The sequence below is a fragment of the Grus americana genome, chromosome 4 (genome assembly GCF_028858705.1).
Source record: "Grus americana isolate bGruAme1 chromosome 4, bGruAme1.mat, whole genome shotgun sequence".
Taxonomy (NCBI): Eukaryota; Metazoa; Chordata; class Aves; order Gruiformes; family Gruidae; genus Grus; species Grus americana.
In genome coordinates, this window is record NC_072855.1 from 52216675 (window position 1) to 52236943 (window position 20269).

General features: G+C 42.3%; 1 protein-coding gene across 1 annotated transcript in view; it reads left to right on the plus strand.

Annotated features, from left to right (window-relative positions):
* The first annotated feature begins 313 nt into the window (after positions 1-313).
* LOC129205990 (melanopsin-like) overlaps positions 314-20269 on the plus strand; it is a 36669-nt gene continuing 16713 nt past the window's right edge. The window contains exons 1-5 of the mRNA XM_054824535.1: positions 314-413; positions 14500-14642; positions 16962-17095; positions 18585-18788; positions 19217-19388. Of these exons, the coding sequence (XP_054680510.1) occupies positions 14509-14642; positions 16962-17095; positions 18585-18788; positions 19217-19388 (644 nt within the window). The 5' untranslated portion in view covers positions 314-413; positions 14500-14508. The remainder of the gene's footprint in view (positions 414-14499; positions 14643-16961; positions 17096-18584; positions 18789-19216; positions 19389-20269) is intronic.

The following is a 20269-nucleotide window of genomic DNA, read 5'->3' on the forward strand; positions in this document are numbered from 1 at the left end:
TTCCGGTAACTCCAGGGTGAGTTGCTGGGCAGTGGCTATGTTTTACGCCCAATCCCTGTTCCTCGACAACCCCGCAAGAAGCCCAGCTGTGGGTTTAGGCATGTGGCTGCTCATACGTGCAGCAGGGCAGAGCCACCCTAACCTAGCCACGGGGGGCCGTGGGGACGGAGCACAGGGCATGCAAGGAGAAAGCTGGAGCTGGGTTTGACCAGCCAGGAGAGGCGGGGGGGGTGGCGGGGGGGCTCGGCTGCTGTTTTCAGCCACCTTAAAGGGGGGTTACAGGGAAGGCAGAGCCAGGCTCCTCACAGCAAAAGCATAAGAGGCCACGGGTGCGAGTCGCTGCGAGGGAAATCCCAGACGCCGCCCTTCATCCCTGGCTGCCCAGGCTGCCTGCCCGGGATCGCGGGGAGCAGGTATGGGGCAGGCAGGACCCCGGGCACCAACCCCCTGAGGATGCCCAGCCTCGGGGGTGGTACCCTCCGGAGCTCCGGATGTTCCCGGGCTCAGCTGCCCTGGAAACGAGCTCCTCCTGGTATCCATCCTTATTAAAAAAACCCCAAACATTTAAACAAAAACAAAACAAAACAAAAAAAAGCGGGGTATTTGGTTTGGGGTTTTTTTAAGTCATCTTTTTGCACTTGAAACACTCATGGTGGGGGTCAGTCAGGCTGAATAATGGGATCGGTGGTTTCCTGGGGGCTTGCGCTGCGGTTCGATATATTCCCGGAGCTGTCAGGCTGGGAACGGAGGAGGGCTTGCTTGTGAGTGGCTTTTTAAACCCTGGGATTTCAAATGCTCTTCGGGATGAGTCGCAGCTTGGCAGTCCTGCACAGAGCGGATGTGCGAAGGGAAGGGAGATGCGTTCGGCTGAACCCAAAAAGTACGTGCCTGGAGGAAGGCTTTGGAAAGTGGGAGCTGGGCAGGGAGAAGGGAAGGGAGCATTCCTCTTCTGCTTTGTTTTCTAAGAAATGGCTTAAATGAATTGCTGCTGCTTTAAAAGGAAAAAAAAACCTCATTGAAGTTGTTGATGTAATGAATTTTGATTTATTTTTTTGTGCAGTTGACCCAGCTCTTCCCAAACGGAAATGTATATTCTTTGTGCTGTTTTCTTTAGATTTTCAGGATGCATTTGGAGTTTTGGCTGATGGGAAAACCCTGGCTATGCAAGGGAGGATGTAGGAGGTGATGGCTTATGATGGTACTTGTTGCATCATCAAGATCTAGTTGGTTAAACCTTATTGTGATTTGGTCATTAATAGCAGGAAAATTTCAATGAAAAAGGAAATATAAATGAAGTCTTAAAGCAGATTTCAGAGTTGTTATCCTTTTGAGGAGCTGATTAATGTAATGTAAAGTGACCTAAATGAAGTACTGCAGGAAGGTTTCTCAATCGTTTGTGTGTTTAGCTAGGATTATCTGCAAACTTTCATAAAGAAAAGAGGATTTTCTTGTGCATTGCAAATTAGTTATGATGATTTGGGGCAGAAAACTAAGACAGGTCAGCAAACTAAACATGAAGAATTTGTGTACCCCTGTCCTTATTCCCCCTCATCCCTGTTATACCCCAACCTTATACTATGATAATTCTTTGTATAGATTTTAGGATAGAAGATTTCCTACTAAATCTTTGATAATTTGCCTGTACTGAGTTTCATTAGCCGGCCCAGACCTGGAATTCCAAGAAGTCTACCAAGACTATTTGCTTCTTTTTTTAGTTTTAAGAGTGGAAGACAAAGGGTTGTGGGAGTGGTATTGGGAGAAACTCCAGCTTGGCAGGGACGCTGTGGATGTAATCTCATCACAACAGGTCGTTGTTCTGGAATAAATCAGAAAGAAAAAAGTTGGGCAAGCTTTTCGAAGAGTCCTCTTAAGTTAGGTAACAAATAACTGGCAAGTGAACAGGAGTTTGAGCATGTAACTCATAACTCCAAATCATTTAAATGTACTGAGTGAAGATCATCAATTCTAATTGATTTTGTCTTTTTCATCACATCTTTATCATGGTGGTTGTGGGGATTACGTTTGCTGTTAAACTTTCTCTAAAGTTTCCTGGGGAATCCAAGTTTTGTTCCCTGTCATTATGTATTCGCCACATTTTGAATTAGTTCACATTCTGTATTGCTTTCTCTTGCCATAAACTTAGCTGTACAAAAACATGCATATGTGCAAATATACCTCAGTAAGTTGATCAAAGGATTTAAAGTTGAAATATTTTTTTGCATTGTTTGACTGTCTTCAGAGGTTGTAAATGATCTCCCCCAGGACCACCTGTATTCCCAATGTGCTGGGGTGCCAGCCTGCAGAGTGTGTGACTCCTGAAGACGGGCTGCTTCATCTAGCAGTCCTCGGCCAAGCTGAGTTTCAAGCAGAATTCTTTGCACGTGCCAGACTGGGCCCAGAATAGAAATGTGTGTCTGCATATTAGTGCAAGCGATTAAATGAGGCTGGTAACGTTCTCGAACCACCAGAGCATGACAAAGCAATGTTACTAGATGAGATGGTTCAGCCTTTGGTATCAAATGTATCCAAGAGTTTCTCAGAGTTATGCAAACTTAACAGGAAAACACGGAGTTGCAAGGCATTGTGGCTGCAATCCAAGCCACAGCTCTCTGAACCCTGAAAAGTAGGAAAACTTAGCATACTGGGGCGAGTGAATTGAAGTTACTCATAATGCAGTTGAGAGGCAACTGTCAGGCTGACTTGCACAAAATGATTGTACTCTACCAAAGCACTCAAAAATATGGCCGCTAGACACATTCTATAAATTCTTTGACAAGGACAGTCACCCTAGGAAACATCAAAATAAAAAGATGTTGTTCAAACTTAACATGCAGCTTTGGTAGATACTGGGACTTGACAGCACGCTTAGCAGGTAGATAACTAACCAGTCAGAAATGCCTGAGATCGGATGGTGGTCAGTAGTTCAACGTGCAATGAGATGCATGCAGAACGTAGGACATGGGTCAGGCACGCAGAGGTGGGCTGCTGTGCAGATGGAGCACTGCGTATGCCTCTGGGGCAGCCCACTGCAGTGACGTCCGAGCCTGGAGTCACCATCTCTCCTGCTGAGGGCAGACCCAGGGAAAGGTATCGTCTGCTTTGTTTGACAGCATTTGCAAAGGTGAAACACACCCTGGTAGAAAGCCGAATAAAGAGGCAGATGACTTTTCTGATGTTTGCATTGCAAACAGACGGGGCACTGAGAGAGGCTGCTGAGTTTAATGGAGGGTGCAGACCAGAAGACTTGAATGCCAGGTGGGGATATGTGCCTGATGCCCATGGAAATTTACTGACTGCCATCAGCACAGCTGTGCTGCCAATGAAATAACTGGCTAGATGAAACCAAGTCCACCTGGCTTAGATGATGATGGAAACACCTTCATTTAAACAGCTACAGCTAATCTAGGGCTAACAGAGTAACAGGAAGGAGCGTGCTGTCTTTGAGCCGTGTTAAGTTAGCAGTGCCTGAAAAATGACTTGATCTCAGGTGAGAAGGAAATTTATTTGGTTTTTTTTTAATTATAAAAAGGATAAAGTACTTTCATTGAACTTTCTGCAAACAATAACCCTAGTGATCAGCAAATTACTTGCCTGTTTTTAGAAAGAAAACCATGAATACTTTCTTATATACCTGATATCTTTTGTTACAATTTCTATACTGAAACTTGTGCTAATATGCCATTAATGTACCTAACTAAACCTTCACCACGGTAGAGAGTGAACATGGCTCAGAAACACGCGCTGTTGGCCCTACCACGCCCTCCCTCCGCGACATTGCAGTACACCATTGCACAGAAGATGAGCGTTAGCAAACAAAGGTTAGCGGTGACAGCAGGAGCATCAGGGAGCTCCTGGATTAGTGCTGGCGCTTTGGAAAACTCCAGTGGCGCTGCTGCAGGTAAGTGCCAGTCCTAAAGGAGGTGATGAGGGAAGACAGGTTGTCTCAAGTGCTGGAGGGCTGCAAGATCTACAGTATTTGCAGTCCCTCCTCAACAGTGCACGAGGAAGCAGTGTGATGGTGTCCTGGGTGATGCTTCAAAACCCTTAGGTAATCCATTTGCAATAGAATTATTTTGTATTCAGCTGTAATGACTGTACAAGTGCTGTGAAATTGCTTTTCAACTCTGTTATTAGCTCAGTGTTGACTGTTTGATCACAACAAAACTAACAGCAATAAACTACTATTAAAGTTCAGAGTTTGCAATTAACAATAAGTATTTGTTTTCAACGGGCTCTTTACTTGTGAAGAAATTTTAAGTGAGTATCTCTCTCACCCCCACAGCTGTTGTGAGCAGATTATCCCTTCACCCATTTTTCTGTGGAGAGATGCTCTTTAGTGCAATGCTTTTATGGAGTCAGTGGACTGAGCAAGGCCCAGTGTGGGCTTAAATCTAGTATGAACGTGACTTGAGACCTACACAATGCTTTGTTAGACTTACTTTTGTTTGGTTTGTGAGATTCTCCGGTGCATGTTACTTTGCTGGCTTGCTTATATGCCTTTTAAAAATAAAGGTTCAGAAGGAGCTAGTTTTTGTCTGAGATGAGAAGTAGGGCTCTGCAGAAAAAACTTGTGAGGACTCCCTGAGGCTTTCTGAGTTGGCACAGTAAAACCAGATTTGAACCTAATCAGCTTGTGGGCTTCTGTTTCTGTAAAATAGCACTTTCTCCTTAACTCAGAAAAGGAATTTGCCTTGTGCTGAGATTTTCTTTTCTGGTAGTTCATCATGGTTCTGAGTTGATGTTGCAAAGGCAATGTAAGACTTGCTTCAAATGCACCCCATATCTGGAGAGTATTGTGGGGGTGAGGTGAAGATGATGTTTCCTAATACAGATGTGCTAAAACTTTTGTTACCTTTTGTAGAGTCTTGAAAAGTGGTCTGCAGAATTCAAACAAGAGAGCACATTAAAACAACTACATAGTCCCTATTTTCAGTGTGCTACGCATGGCAGTGGACAGAGAAAGGCTGAAATTCCTTCACTGCTATAACAAAGTTGTCTTGATGCTTTTCTGGATCAAAGTAAAGACGCTTTTGTGTGAGATATTGTTTCTTCCTCCAAGATGAGCGCTGCCATGAGATAATTAAGTTTTCTGAGTGATACCAAAGTTACTTTCCATATACGTACCTCTTCCCACCAAATGCATAAAGTCATGCTCTGTTATTTTAGCATTTTATAAATCTGGGAGTCTGCTGTAATTGCTCTCTAATTATGCCCATATTGCAGTTCCTTATTGGTTTGCCAGTGCTGCTTCAATCATCCTCTGAAACATGGAGTCACCAGTTTCACTTGTTCGCTGGATGTTGGTCTGTTTGTTCCTTTAGCAATGCTAAATCCACAAGGAATTCATAAGTGCTTCACCCTCCAGGCAACTAGAAAAGTAATGATCTGCTTTCTGGATGAGAGTTTGTTTTACTCTTGTTTTGGAGAGTTAAGGTTGTGCTACTGCCAAATGTTTTCATTTGGCAACAAAGGTTTGCCTTTCACTGCAGAGAATCCATCTCACTTCATAATTTCCTTCTCTTCCCAGTCATCTCCATTATCTCCATTACCTGTGGTGGCTAGGTGCTTTATTCTAGGCAGAGTATTTAGAGAATCTAGTGGGAATGTCTCAGACTAAAATGTGTAGGCCGTTGGACTAAACAATGTCTCAGTGATCTCTAAAATTCACCATAAAATATTCCAAAACCAGATTTTCATGATACTCGGGCATCTAACAGTGCAGCTAAACACCAAGGAGTATTTTCAACAACACAGGAGAAGAGTAGGTGCATCGCCACCAGTGCAATCAATAGGTAGGTGTGAAGTGCCTAAAAACCTCTGGAAGTCTGCCTTTTCATGCAGGGCTTGAAGCCACAGTAGAAGAAACTGTTAGAAGTGAAATGGAGCAATTTCTTATCCCAGAAATGTGGTCCCTGTACAGATTAATCTGTTGAAGTTAGTCTACAGCGCCTGGGTACAAAACATGCATGTAGGTTCACTTGGCTTTTGTTGTCTATCCCCAGTTCCTTGTGAAAGTAAAAGAAGGTAGGTAGGAAGATTTTTCCATTTACTGTGACAGCGTAGCTGTCCTCACATAAAATAAATAAAACTTCACTGAAATGTTGTTAATAGAGGAAGTGCATTTCTACTACTAACATTGTGCTCCCTTCATCATTCACCATACTTCATCACAGGTGACAGAATAGAAAAAATATAGAGCAGAGAATCCAGCAGGAACCAAATGACTACAGTGATGAAAAATATTAGCTATATGTATTTTTAAAAGTAGCATTAGAAAGACCATATAGTATTAGTTATTTACATCTTGCCTTAACTGGTTAATTAGGATGTGTTTTCATATTGTAATCACCCTTTGAAAAGCTGATGTCAGTTCTTGAATTTTTTCAGAATCCTTAAAAATAAGCACATGTTTTCATGGGATCTATTTAAATGCAGGGCCCACTTCTCAGAGCAGTTTTTGCACAGAGATCTTCTGGCAGCAGCTCAGTGGGTCTTTCCGAGAAGCAAAACAGTGCAATGAAAAGACTACTAAAGTCTAGACAAGATGCATAAAGCCAGAGATGGCTGGTGAAAGACTTGCTCTGTTATCAACAGTAAGGAAGAAAATACTCTTTTGTCTAAAATAAAATACAGAAGTCTAGCAGTCCAGAAAGCAGAGTATATGTTCAAGCTCTTTGAAACCTGAGGGCAGGATGTTATATCCACTGGCAGAGATCAGGATTTCAAAATGTGGTGCCAACGTTTGTGAAAAGGCAAAGACATTTCTTCACGTGCTCCTGTTAAAACCAGTAACACACGAGCATCACCTAGCAGTCACGCTCGCTGCTGCTTGGCCTGAAGCTGGGGGCTGCGGGAGCGGGAAGGGGCTCGGTCCCGGCAGGCGATGGGTGCTGCAGCACCGCGTTGCCGTCGGCAAACAGCGGCGTCCCATGAAATTGCTTCACTTGCATGGCGGGCAGGCTGGAGCGGGAGCATCCCGGGCAGAGGTATCCATGGCTGGTGAAACGGGAGCAGCAGTCATCTGGCAGCCTGGGATGAGTACAATGGACCAGGATGAGCTACAGGAGCTCGAAGGAGGTGCAGAGGGGAGAGCAGCTCAGGTGAGGAGCACATGGTATGCCAAAGGGTTACAGCCCCAGTCAGTTTAGAGCACTCTTGAGCTGCAGTTAGCAGTAAGGTCCACAGAGGGAGAAAAATAACCTATGTAATTATGATGCATAATGCATGAGAAGATAAAAACTTAAATATTTGCTGTAGAGTATAAATTATTTCTCCCTGAAGACTACGAGATTCCTTACATTGAAGGAAATAACTCTGTATCATATTTTGACTACATATGCCTTTCTTTAACATGCTCTAAAAAATATATCCTGAGATTTCTGCCTATGGCTTTGTTGTTTCACCGTGCTAAGAGTTATCTGTTCCCTCATGGACAAAACAAAAATGCATTGAGCTGTAATAGTCCAGATAATTTTGATGCAGTGTTAGCATTGATTAGATTTGTTCGATGTGCTGCCTGCCTGGGCACGCTTAGCTGGCGTGTAGCGTGGGGTGGTTTTGGGCACAGCATCAGGCAATTTTGGAGGTGTTTATGGCTAAGGGGACAATATGGTGAGTTTCTCAGAGGTTACGTTAAGGAACTGGCTGTGCTGGTGTGTGAGCCTGTGAGACGAGAGAAGGGGAAGATGGACTGAGCCTCCGACTCAACTGAGTATTAACAGCCTCTGGTAGCGCGCGTTTATTCGCTTGTTTTTCCAAAACACTAAAGTCATGGTCGAACTTGGTTCTTTTAGGTTTTGCACTCTCAGGATAGATTTGGATGTGTTTAAACAGAACATAGAATTTGTGTAGAGGAAAATATTGTGAAGACCTGTGTAATGCTACCTGTCTCGATTATACAAGCGCACCAGTACTGGAACAGAAATGCCCTCAGCAAACATGTCTCTGGTATCTTGCTTTAAGATTTTCCGGTCTTGGGGGAAAGAAAAAAAATCCGTTGCCTCAAGGTTTGATTATTGTAACTCAGATTAAGGCAGGGGAAAAAAATGTGCTAGTTACTTGCCAGCGCTTCCCAACAAAAACAAGGGAGCGAGTAACACAGCGTTCCTCCCAAGGCCAGGCTGTGCAGGCACGCTGCTGTGCAGGCACGCTCAGCAGAGTAACTTGCAAGACTGAGTAAGCCGTCGCGTTTGCTAACCCCTGCCCGAGTGGCGCAGACAGCGCTCGAGCTGGAACACAAGCCAGCTCATTGTTTTTCAGCTGGGATGATTTTGTTGGGGTTTTTTTTTTTTTTTGTACTGAGAGAACCAAACCGATCTTTTATCACTAATTTCAGCGGTGTGGCTCAGGAAGTACATAGAAAACAATGTCCATCTGCTTTCCAGAACAGACTTTACATTTTAAGGTTCTGTTAGTCTCCAGAGAGATGAAAATATGCCCTTAGATAACTTTGTAATGAGCAGACAGATATTAAAACTTTACTTATTCTCACTTTTATTGTTTACTTCTGATTGCTATATTAGTCTCATGTGAATCATTTTTATATCATGTCTTATTAATTATATGTTAGGAGCTTGCCTACCTCATTGAGCATCTAACGGGGTTTATTCTCATGACATTGAGAACTTGATTGGGTCTTGATGGTTTTCTCTTTAGTTTTTTTGAGATTTTTCTACACACACACCCTCTCCCCCACAACCATGTGCCATTAGATTGCTTGCAAATATGAGAAGTTTAAGCATGGATACTGACGACCTGAAAGAAAGTGTCTTGTCAAAGTGGGGCATGTGCTAAATGTGAGATCTTAAGGATATATGTCCCAAATGAGTCTTGAAGTCAAATATTACAAGGCTTTTTTTTCAACTGGCTGTCCAGTTCAGTAACAGCCCAGAAGTACTTACTGGAGTGGAATTAATTTTTTCTATAATAAAATATATACCTAATTATCTGGGGGTTTCAGCAAACTTACAACCTCGGTCTGGATAAATACCCACCTAGGTCTGGAGCAAGTGCCTAACTTTGGTACCCGGCTGCCTTTGCTATTTGTTGTACACAGCACTGGCAGTTCCTGTTCTCGTCACTTTTGCATGAACCGCATCAAATTCACAGTTCAGTTTGCTCAACCGATTGTCTTCTTGATTAAATGCATGCTATAAATATGTGTTCGAGTGCTTCTGGCTCTGGCATGTGAACTGATTGGAATGAGCTCTGGAAGAAGAGTGTCGCCTGGAGACTGATAAAAAAAGTAACTTTTCTACATGTGAATGATTGTGGTTTGATTTGACTTTCTGAGGACCGAATTAATCTGCACTCATGGTGTGGTGGTGTAATGTTAACCAGAGCAAACAAAGTTGTTGTTTTAGGGGTTTGGTTGTTTTCTTAAATACCTGAAGGTATTACCAATATTTTTGGTAAGTAATTCATTTTAAGTACATCATATTTTGAAAAATATCTGACCATCACTAGCTCTGCAATAGTTGCCACATAACAATGGTCTCCTGTTTGCTGATTCAAGAGTTCGTATGTACAAGATATTCATTAAGCCCCCAATGCTGTCATAATTTCAAACCAGATGGCGCTTCACACTGAAATTACCTCTATGCTGACCATCAGTGAAATTACAGAGAACTTGGCAAGTATTACCTGGTAACTGCTTCAGTTCAACGAACCGCTTCAAAAACATCCGCAGACTGGCACACGTGGACTGCTCCTATCTCGTTATACCTAAATATTGTTTATTGTTTTTTCTTTGAAATTTCCAAGCATGACTGTATAGACTTAAGTTTTTAGTACAGTAAAATCAAACTGCTACTTTGTGAATCCCCGTAGCGGGTCAGCACAGGGAGACTGCTATGCTGTTAATTCACTCTCTTGTTAGTGCACATTAATCCCCCATGTAAGCAAGCCCTTACTTAAGCTCATTTCAATGTAAATCATTTCCGCAAGATGAGCTTGCATCCGTGACCAAAATCAGAGCATAAATGAGGCTTTAGATACTCTTATATCCACCTAATGCCAATCGTACCACCATTTCTGAATTCGATCCATTATTTTTTACCCCTATCCATTGAACAGGACCTGCCCTTGCCCTCCTTTTTTTTAACCACAGTTTTCTGTCTTTTGCATTGCAATCTCTGTTAATCTCACCAGCTGGAAGCAGAAACAGATGGGTCTAATTATTTGGACTTTTTTTATCACTAAAAATCAAATTACAAAAGCTTTCCTAGAATAACTTTTCTCCTCTGTTAAGTTTTCTGTCTTTATTTTGGGAGAAATGGACCAAGTTTATTTTTTTTATCTGGTGCTTGCTTCCTTTGCCAGCTAGTTGAGGGACAGCTGTTAATTGTTTATCCTCTTTTTGCCTGCAGTTAGTTAAACTGCCAGGAAAGCCCTCCAAGCAGCTACATAGGTGACAGCGTTTTGATGTTGTAGTCGCGTCGCGTATAAGGGTAAGGCCACATCATGATTTATGTGAGTTGTCAGGTCCAACATCTCACAGAGTCAAAACACAAGTGATTGTAGATTAATTTAGAAGGAGTCAAGCAAAGCGAGTACAGGATAGGCAAGTATGCCAGAAGCTGGCCTCAGCACAACTACTGGCGTCTTCATGGGCTGCTTGTTGACGTTCGTATTTTTGAGTGAAACAATCAGGTCGTTCTGGACGGTGTCTTTAAAACCTTTACTTAGGAAATGGACGTGCCTGCAGCAGGTTGCCTGGGATTCTGTCCCAGGACCACAAACGGAGGGTGGCAAAGCCAACCTGGGGGGAAAATGGACAGGTGAACACATCTCATGTGAGCCCTTGAAAACTCACTTCACCCATTATAGATTCAATATATCGGTTGAATAAAATGTAAGGCCTTCCTTTGTTATCTCTATCTTAAATCACATCCCTAAAGAGAAGGAGCCAGGCTGTGGCTTGTACAGAACAGGCTTTTCATTCTACAGTACGTGGTTGGGATGATACTGAGCACCCATAAACACATTTATTGGGAAAGGCGTGCTGAATCCAGGGCAGCCGTGCGTCACCATGGCAGTGTGAAACAGCTGGAGCTAGGGGAGCATCTCACAGCACACCTTTCAACTTTGTACGATTTCCGATTGCATTCTCAGGGGGTTGAAGTTCACTGTTAATAAAATGAAAATGAATAGCCTGAAGTATAACTGCGCAGTGTATTCTACCAGTTAGAGAGCGGTGGTGTGAGGTGGATACAAAACCCACGCTTTGCTAAGTCTAAAAGGCAGGACCCTTCCCCTAGTATAAATTGACTTTTTGCTGATTCATACCAGCTGTCATTGACTGTACATCATTTTGGTGGTAAAAGAGGCTAATATACACTTAATCTGGTAAGACATGACAGTGACTATACCTAATGCAACCTGCTGTACTTAACTGCTGTCCTGGTTACCGTGTCATTCGGAAAGAGGTGTAATACTTATTTGGATTTTGAGTTGGAAAGAGTCACAGCAACTTGGAATATTCTTCTATAGTTCAGTTTTACTCTTATGACTTGGGAGAAACTAAAAATATCAGAAAAACACAGAGTGCTAACAGTTTTTGAGACTATCGGCAAAACCAGCTTCTCATTACAGCACGTCACCAGGCTTCAGAATTTTTTTCATATTTCTAGACCTCACCCTCATACAGTAAAATATTTACATCAGAAAATATTTAGCTTGTTACTCAAAGTTACCGAAAAGGCCAGCTTCTCAGAGGTGATATCGTAGGAAAAGAGGAAAAACCTTAAATTTTGTGAATATCTTAAAGTCTTGATGATACTGATGGTTTGTCTCCATCTGGTTGTTATTCTCTAGCGAGAAAGGGTCTGTATTAGAAAAGCAGTATTTGTTCAACAAAGTAGATTTTAAATTCTCAACCTTAAGAGTATTTAAATCTTTATTCTTAAGGTTTTCTATTTTAAATTTATGTCAAATTAGTGAAAATGACTGTGTGACTAAAATGAGGTATAAATTATCTTTGATTGGCTTGCACCACTTGTACTTGTTTAGCCTGTTTCATTTAGAAAATTCCCACTAGTTTAATGAAATTATTTTTTATCAAAGTTGAGGTTTTCTGTTGAAATATATACACACACACACATAGTTATGCACGTTTATTGTCTTAGATCCAAATTTCAGTGTTATAAATGGTCTTCTGTCTTTATCAGCATGCCACACTTTGTACAGCTGGATGCCTGCCACATCCTGCTGTCTCAGGGTAACGCCGGCAGAGTGAGTAAGTAGGCGTCTTTTCAGATCTTAACGTTGTTCTTACTGCTATTAACATCACAGCAAAAGGGGCTGTGGTATTTTATGGACTCCTCCGAAGGCAAGATCCCTTCTCCAAAGCCTGTGTAATCTAAACATCCCTCGCTTTAGCTTCTCGCTGAGATTGCAGGTTCTGTGTAATCCCCGGTACGTATTGCCTTCCAAATTCCACTCTATAAGCATCAATAGTTTATATTTCATCCAGCATTGCCAACAAACTGTAATCTGAGTTTACACATGTGTCACATGAGACATTTTTCAGTTTTTGACGCAGCTCACCACCCGTAACTGTATAAATGAGGCCAAAACGTCCGTGTTGGCTTTTCTTCAGCAGAGAGATAAGGTGAGACACCTTTGGGTGTGAAATTCATAGACCATTTCTCAAATGAATTTCTGCAACAGTGAGTTCCCATACGATGAAGTAAAGCATCATGCATACAACAGGCAAGTACTACTTGTCCTGAATCACAACAGCTATATAATACTCCTCCATATAGTAATCCTCTATATAGAGGTAAGTCTTGAGAGTGCCTAACGGATAAGCTGGAAAGGAAGAAAAAAAGATCCTTTTCCTTTCTCCCCAGTTTAGCCTCTTTGGTATGCATTGCCAGAAATGAGGCAGGGTTCTGATTTAGCTCACGCACGCTGCTAAGAAGATTAGGTTTGAGGGAAGAGGAAAGGAGTTTATCAGGGTTAATTTGCGTGCCCAGGCAGCACCGCTCCGACAGCATGGCACTGTCTGTGCCTGGTGCCTCTCAATGGCCACGGCTGGGAATAGCAGTGACAGCCCCCGCTGCAGCCAGCACCAGCAGACGCTCCCTTTCATTTCTTTCTACTTTTACAGCGATGTTATCTTTGGTGAAGTGTCACGTTGGCAGTAGTCATCCTGTTACGGGTACAATCTGTCAGACCACTGAGAAGGCTTGAAAGCTGCTTTCTGCTTTGAAGCCACAGCTTTTGTACCATTTCTAACATTACTTCAGCTCCAGGAGCTTTCCTGTCACCGGTTCTGCTCCAGACCCCCTGATTTGTGGACGCTCAGGGCGTGCTGTGCATCTCACTGGGTGCTTCCTATCGCCGAATGCAACCTGCCCTGGGGAGCACCCCAGTGGGATCGCACAGTTCCACGGATAATGCCCACGGCTAGAACTGTTGTACAAGGAAGGAGCTGTAGTGCGTGCACTTATAGATGAGCACGGGATAACAGAAGGCAGAAAGGAGAAGGAGCAGTATGGAAGATTAGGAGCTAGTAACAGGGGGAAAAAAGGCTGTTCTCACCATTTTCAAACGGCTGCTTAAATACTACCAGTGAGGCGGTAGCTATCATCTTGAATCTGTTCTGTCACCCAGCTCCCCTCCCACAGGCGAAAATCAGCCTCGTCCCATACCCCACACACCTGCACAGCGGCGAAGCAGAGTAAGTCCTCGGCTGTGACAAGGTGCCGTACCTTTGACTAAACTGTCCGGATCTGAGCGCGTGTGTGAGCGCTCTGCGTGGCTTAACTGCTTCTGACTTGGTAAATAAGAATCTCCATCAGGCACTTCGGACTCTTCTAATCGATAACACTAATGAGAGCTGAGTGGATTAGCTGTAGGCTGCCCTTCTGCTGAATTTAGATGGTGATAAATCTGAATTTGTTTAAAAAAAAAAAATATGTAGAGAGTTGGTGGGGTTTTATTCATGTGCTAGAGGAAAAAGGGCAGTGAAAGAGGTATCAAGATTAATGTATTTGTGTTTACCCAGGTGATATTATTGCTACTGTTTTACCTGTGGCCTCCTACCCTTTCCATGGGAAATTCCTAGGTTTTGCAGCACTAAGTTAGTCGCTAGGGAGCTTGGGGAGACCCAAGGGATTTAATGTTTGTAAATGTACGATTTTATACCGGTGCTCCTAATAAAACCAAAGCATGACAGGCTATTCCTTGTTGAACTGAAGATTGTGCGAGTTTTATGCTAGCACGTCTTTGCCTTTTTCGCATCATCATTGCAACTTCTTTAATTTTTTTCCAGTCTATTTTTCCTGTTGGTTTTTCTTCTTAATATATGTATGTACTGTTAAGGTAATGAAGGCTACTTGAGAGAAACTTGATTACAGGGGATGTGAAAAGAGCAGAGAGGTATTTGATTTGCACGAACAGTGGAAGCGAATGCTCTGCCTTCCTTCAACAGGCTCAGCACGTGTCAGCATCCTGAATATGCTAAGTTCTCCTTTTCCTCCGTTTTCCATTTAGGGTTTGAACATGGGCACCCAGCCACACACTGTGACCAAGGCAGAGATCCCTGACCATGTTCTTTACACCGTAGGAACGTGTGTGCTCATTATTGGCTCCATCGGCATCATCGGAAACCTCCTGGTGCTCTACGCGTTTTACAGGTACAAAAGTTCCCTTTACAGTTAATCTGACTGGCCTTCAGGTTCATGTGTGCCTGCGTGTGGATGTCCTGCATTGGTTCCCTCTTGGATTAAATCTCCAAGCAAAGACCGATGGCATTAAAGAGGGGAAGACAACACACCCTCACCCCCCTCGCATCACTGATAACCTCAGCGTAAATTCCTCATGTTTTAAGGAATCAAAGAAAATGTGAAAATAAATACCGTGTTCTATTAACACTTTTACTGAAGAGTTTAATACTTTTAAGGATAGAGACAGCAGACTTCTTGACTCACCCTGCAGAATTTGCAGAAATACTTGACAAAAACTAACACTCCTCCCAGCAGCCCAGATGTCCTGGAAGGACCAAGAAAGTAACGTGCTACGTGAAATGAGCTCATGCCATCGGTATATTCCCTGCTTCAGGCAGATCATAGGATTTCTGTCAGTTTGTGTGCTCTCTTGGCTTCTGGCAGTGGAATAGACAGCCAAAGCTACTGCAGCCAGAGTACGCAAAAATCTCGTGGAAAAAAAATAAATAGCTGCCTTCCGTCCCACACTGTGATGCTGGATTTCCAAATCCTTCTTTCTCACTGCTTGCTGTCATCATGCATGGTGATGCAGAGGGGGCTTACAATGTCAGAAACACCAGTGGGGTTATGAACCAAGTGTTAGTTTCCTATTCTTAAATATTTAAGAAGAATAAATTAGTTTAATTATTTTGAATAACTGGCTTTTAATATGAGGTAGAAGAGAAATTGAATTCTCTGCAACTGTTGATATCTTTGTGATTTTTGAAATGCAGCGCAAGCTCTCCATTTCTCTTGAAATTTGTTTGGCTTAGCTGGAGTAATAAAAGCATTAATTTGTCAAAGTAGGAAAATCTCTGTAGGCAGACAAGCACTTGTGAAGGTGTAAACTCTGCACCACCCCCCCTCATCCAGTTGTTGCAGGCAGTTATGAGACCCAAGATTTTGTTGGAGTTGCAGAAGCATTGAGATTAATTTCTCTATTTCTTTCTCAGTATTTCAATATGAAGAATGAAATTCATGTTAGCCGCAAATAACGCGGAGAGGCCTCAGATGGTCAACTTTCTACACTGAAGGAGGCATTTGAGAGAAAAGAAACATTTATTTCAAACTATTGAGAATTACTGCATGCAGGTTCCGAGAGCAAAGCTGTTCATAAAACCTGCTCCCTCCCTGTGTCTCAGTGTTCCAAGTCACCTCGTTTTGTATTGTACGTACCCAACACTGAAAAATCCTGAATTCAAACTCTAGGTATCAAAGCTCTTCACTTTGCCATGCTACCAATACAGCAGTTCATGTTGAGGGACTACTAATTCAGCATTACAACTTCTCAGTATATCCCTCAAAAGTGGCAGTAGATTTGGTTGAGCTGAACTCATAAATTAATTTAGTTTTCCTAGTGGGGCATAATATTTGATCACAGCAAAAAGGGCATATTCAACCAAATAACCCCAAGTAAAGGTGAGAGGTTCTTTATCACGTTACCAGTATCTTCGTTCCTCTTAGCCAGAGCCAAGGGTAATCTTGAATACCAGCTGAAAGTTTCCGAGGAGGTTGTAACTCCAGATATCCCTAAGAAGTGAAACTACGTGAGGTGGTGAGATGTGGGGGGGAAAAAAAAACTAAAAGTGATGTTTGTTTTCTTTGGATAAACTTTGCTTGTAGACTGGCTGCCGCTTTCACACTCCTTGTTGCCACATTTAATGTTACTTGTTCCTCTGCAGCTGAGTGCTTTTGTTCTCTCTTACAAGATGAATATGAACAAAAGTTTGTGGTTGGTTGGTTTTGGTGTGGGGTTTGTTTTGTGGTTTTTTTTCCAAATCTGTGTTTGTGATCTGCCTGTGCCGTAGCACTTTGCAAAGGGTCATTTAGTTAGCGGTAATGTGGTGACTCTTCAAGTCAGCAGCTTTTAAAAATTCACCAAAAGCAGGTCCCTTTGTAACCTGCTCCAGATCCTGGTCTCGTGCAGTGCAGGACGCATTCAGTGTTACTGCTCTTATAAGGAACTGTTCTTCTCCTGAACAAATCCATATTTTTCAAGACAGCTGAAATTCTCCTCAGTTTGAAGAGGAAACAATCTATTTTATTCCCCCTCCCCCGCTATTTTCAGTCATCATTTTGAAATGACTACATCTGTAGCTGCAGTAATTGACTGAGGATTAGCAATTGATTGACTGTAAGTAACCACCGATTCCAACCTGGATAGTATTTGTTTATGCTAGTAAGCAAAGTTTTATAAAGGTAACTGTTCACTTTGTCTAGTTAAACCCACATATTTTTCATGTTTTTAAGCAACAAGAAGCTGAGGACACCCCAAAACTACTTTATAATGAATTTGGCTGTGAGTGACTTCTTGATGTCGGCTTCTCAGGCACCCATGTGCTTTGTCAACAGCTTGCACAGAGAGTGGATACTTGGAGATATAGGTATTTTCAACACTAATTCATTCCTTGCCAGCTCTAGGCTGTCTGCAGCCTATTTTAGCCATAACAATCTTGGCTTGTGCCATGGAGACGACAGCACAAGACTCTTGAGTGACATCATTAGTTAACATAATGGCACATGTTTTTTGTGTTATAGGTTTGATTCTTTCATCTTATTTTGGAAAGAAAGGAGTCAACATCAACATGTAATTGTGTTATTCTTTAGTTTGTATGGGCAGATGCTATGGCTGAAGATGGGTAGAAAAGTTTTATTAAGTTGTAAATATTTTTTGCTGTATTAGTTTGAGAGAGCTCGAATTTTTATTTAGAAATGTATGTTTATCTATTAGCAAACTCCTAGGAACCTCTTATTTAAATAAGAGTTGAAGACTGTCTGCAAATGTAAGGTCCGTCCTTTCCAACTGCAAGAAAGACAAGGTGATGCATGTTCAAGTGATAGCTGAATTGTGAGTAGAGCAAGCTCCTCAGAAGGCTCAATGCTCTGCTTGGTACTGCTCATCAGATCATTGGGTGCAACTTTGCACCAATTAGCGGTCGTGTATTGGTGGAGCAAGCCCAGAGACCTTGTATTATTTGGCAGCACAGAAGGGGCTACTCTTTAGGTTGAGGATGCTTTCAGTCTTGCTCATCCCCTTAGATAAAATCAGCCCACATCTTACTTGCTTAGTGTAAATTATCATGCTATCACAAATGAAGCAATTGACTTGGGTTAAGTGGGATTTGGTCCTTAATTGCAGGTTACTTCTAAGGACTTTAGAAGAAGTCTGCTTTAAGGTTGAATCTGGTATTTCGACTGCCTCCTGTTCCTGGTGGGCTGTTGTCTGTTACCACATGGGGTGATGCAAGATCTCAAGAAATGAATGGTCATTTGGCACAGGTTTCTGAATCAGATTAGGGACAGGGTAACTTGGCAAGTTTTCATCTGCTCGTGCAATGCCTGAATGCAAAAAGGGGGGAAAAAAAATCTGTTTCATATAAAAATTGACAGTGTTTTTTAAAAGTGCTGCTATTAAATATAGAAGCTGGAGCTATGTTTTACAGCTGGTCTTTTAACCATCAAATTTAAACCATTTCTACATTTTTAAGCCACATAAACCAAAGTCATTTTTCAAAACATCCATCTGTCATTAGCAGACAGATGTCTGCTGCAGCCTGTTAAGATCAATATATTGGGCAACCATCCAGGCAAATGTAACTTTAATTAGATTGGATTTTCTTTGAGGCAGTTTTCCATTGACAAAAGGTTCCCAGTTGCAGCCCGCAGTGGAGAGTAGTACTTGCTAAACACATACGTTTGTATTTTTTCTAATAAACACTTAATAATTATGAAATTGTGAGGCTAAAAAAAATTCTTCTGAGGGTAGAGAAGTCCTGAGCCAGGAAAAAATAGGAGGTTTATCATGTCAGGCTCTGAGAGAAATCATGCATCTGTTTTAAGAAAATCCCTGACATTTGGCATTTTCTGCTTCAGGCTGTGACTTGTATGCTTTCTGTGGGGCACTCTTTGGAATAACCTCAATGATGACTTTACTAGCTATTTCTGTTGACCGCTACCTTGTGATCACTAAGCCCCTGCGATCCATACAGTGGACTTCAAAGCAGCGCACCGTGCAGATCATCGCTGTCGTCTGGCTGTACTCGCTGGCATGGAGCGTGGCTCCGCTCTTTGGGTGGAGTATGTTGTCTACTCTCTACTTCTTCTAGAGTTCCCTACGTAGTCTGCTTTTGCCTTGCTTGGGGTATGAAAAAATGAGGGTTTTGATAAGTTCTCAGGCGGATCCCTAGCCACCACCTGATGGTTTGTTGTCATACTGTGTATCTGCACCTACTGCAGTGTCGGTACCCTCCTCCCCCCTACCCCCAGGTTGTACTCAAGCAGAACAAATTGCAGATGGAGTATTAGGTGTATCTGAGAGTCTGGCAGTCAGGACCTCCTCTTCACGTGTGCACTTGCATTCTCAGACCACGCATATCATATGGCCAGCACAGCTCTTGAAGACTATGTGTACAGTACGGGGTTTATTTTAAGTGCTCGGTTGTTGGATTGGCAACTGCGCAAGCTTTGGGTGTATGTGTGAATAATATATTCCATGTATTTCATAGGTTCCTATGTGCCTGAGGGCTTGATGATATCCTGTACGTGGGACTATGTAACCTACTCCCCTGCAAACAGAAGTTACACCATGATTTTATGTTGCTGCGTGTTTTTTATTCCCCTGATAATAATATTCCATTGCTATTTATTCATGTTCCTGGCCATAAGACGTACTGGCAGGTAAGCAATGTAGCTGAAATATGTAAATCTCACTTTGCTTGCATTAGAAAATTTTTCTCAATTTCTTTAGTTGCAGAAAAATCTGATTCAAAAACTAATCTGAAGTGAAATTGGAAATAAAGTAGCAGACCATTAGTAGTGGTAACTGGAGAAATATTTTTGCCAGTATAAAAACTGGAATGAATGCATGTATTTTGGAGTAGAGACAGAAGTCTCTGGTGGTTTTAATCTTAGCCCAGAGTGTGGTAATTAATAGTACATCAGATAATTTGTATTTCAGATTTGCAATACAAGGAACACAGTCCCTGTGCATTCCAGCACAGTTTTCAGCCCCAAGGGATGATAAATAGCATGTAGCAATGGGGGCATCATCTGCCTTTGAGCTGCTCTGTAAACATAATAGTCCTCATATTTTTTGACAGCTTTATTTAAGGCAGGCATCCCAGAAAAGCCTCGTGGTTCACTCAAGCATCACAACTGCACGCACAAGATCTGGCTGTGCTTGTTAGGACAGTTTGGGGTTTTTTCCCCCCAAATTCTTGGTCTATACTTGAAATAAAAGAATCAGCAGGGTATTAGATCTGTAAAGTAACTTAATTCTGTCAGTTATTTTTCTCCTAATGAGCACATGACTTATCTTTGGTCTGATCCAACACCAGCTGAAGTTGTGAGTCGTTCCCGCTGCTCACGGTGTCATCGGCTCCAATGGCTTTTCTCTGTGCCTATCCGCAGGCACTTGTTGAAGTCATTTGGCTTTGCAAAGCTAAATTCCATTTTTACAAACGTGTTTAGCTGTATGTCTAAATTGAAGTTCTTACTGAACTCTATTTTTGGCCTTGGTCTTGGTTTTTACTCTGCTTTGTGTATGCGTATTTGATACC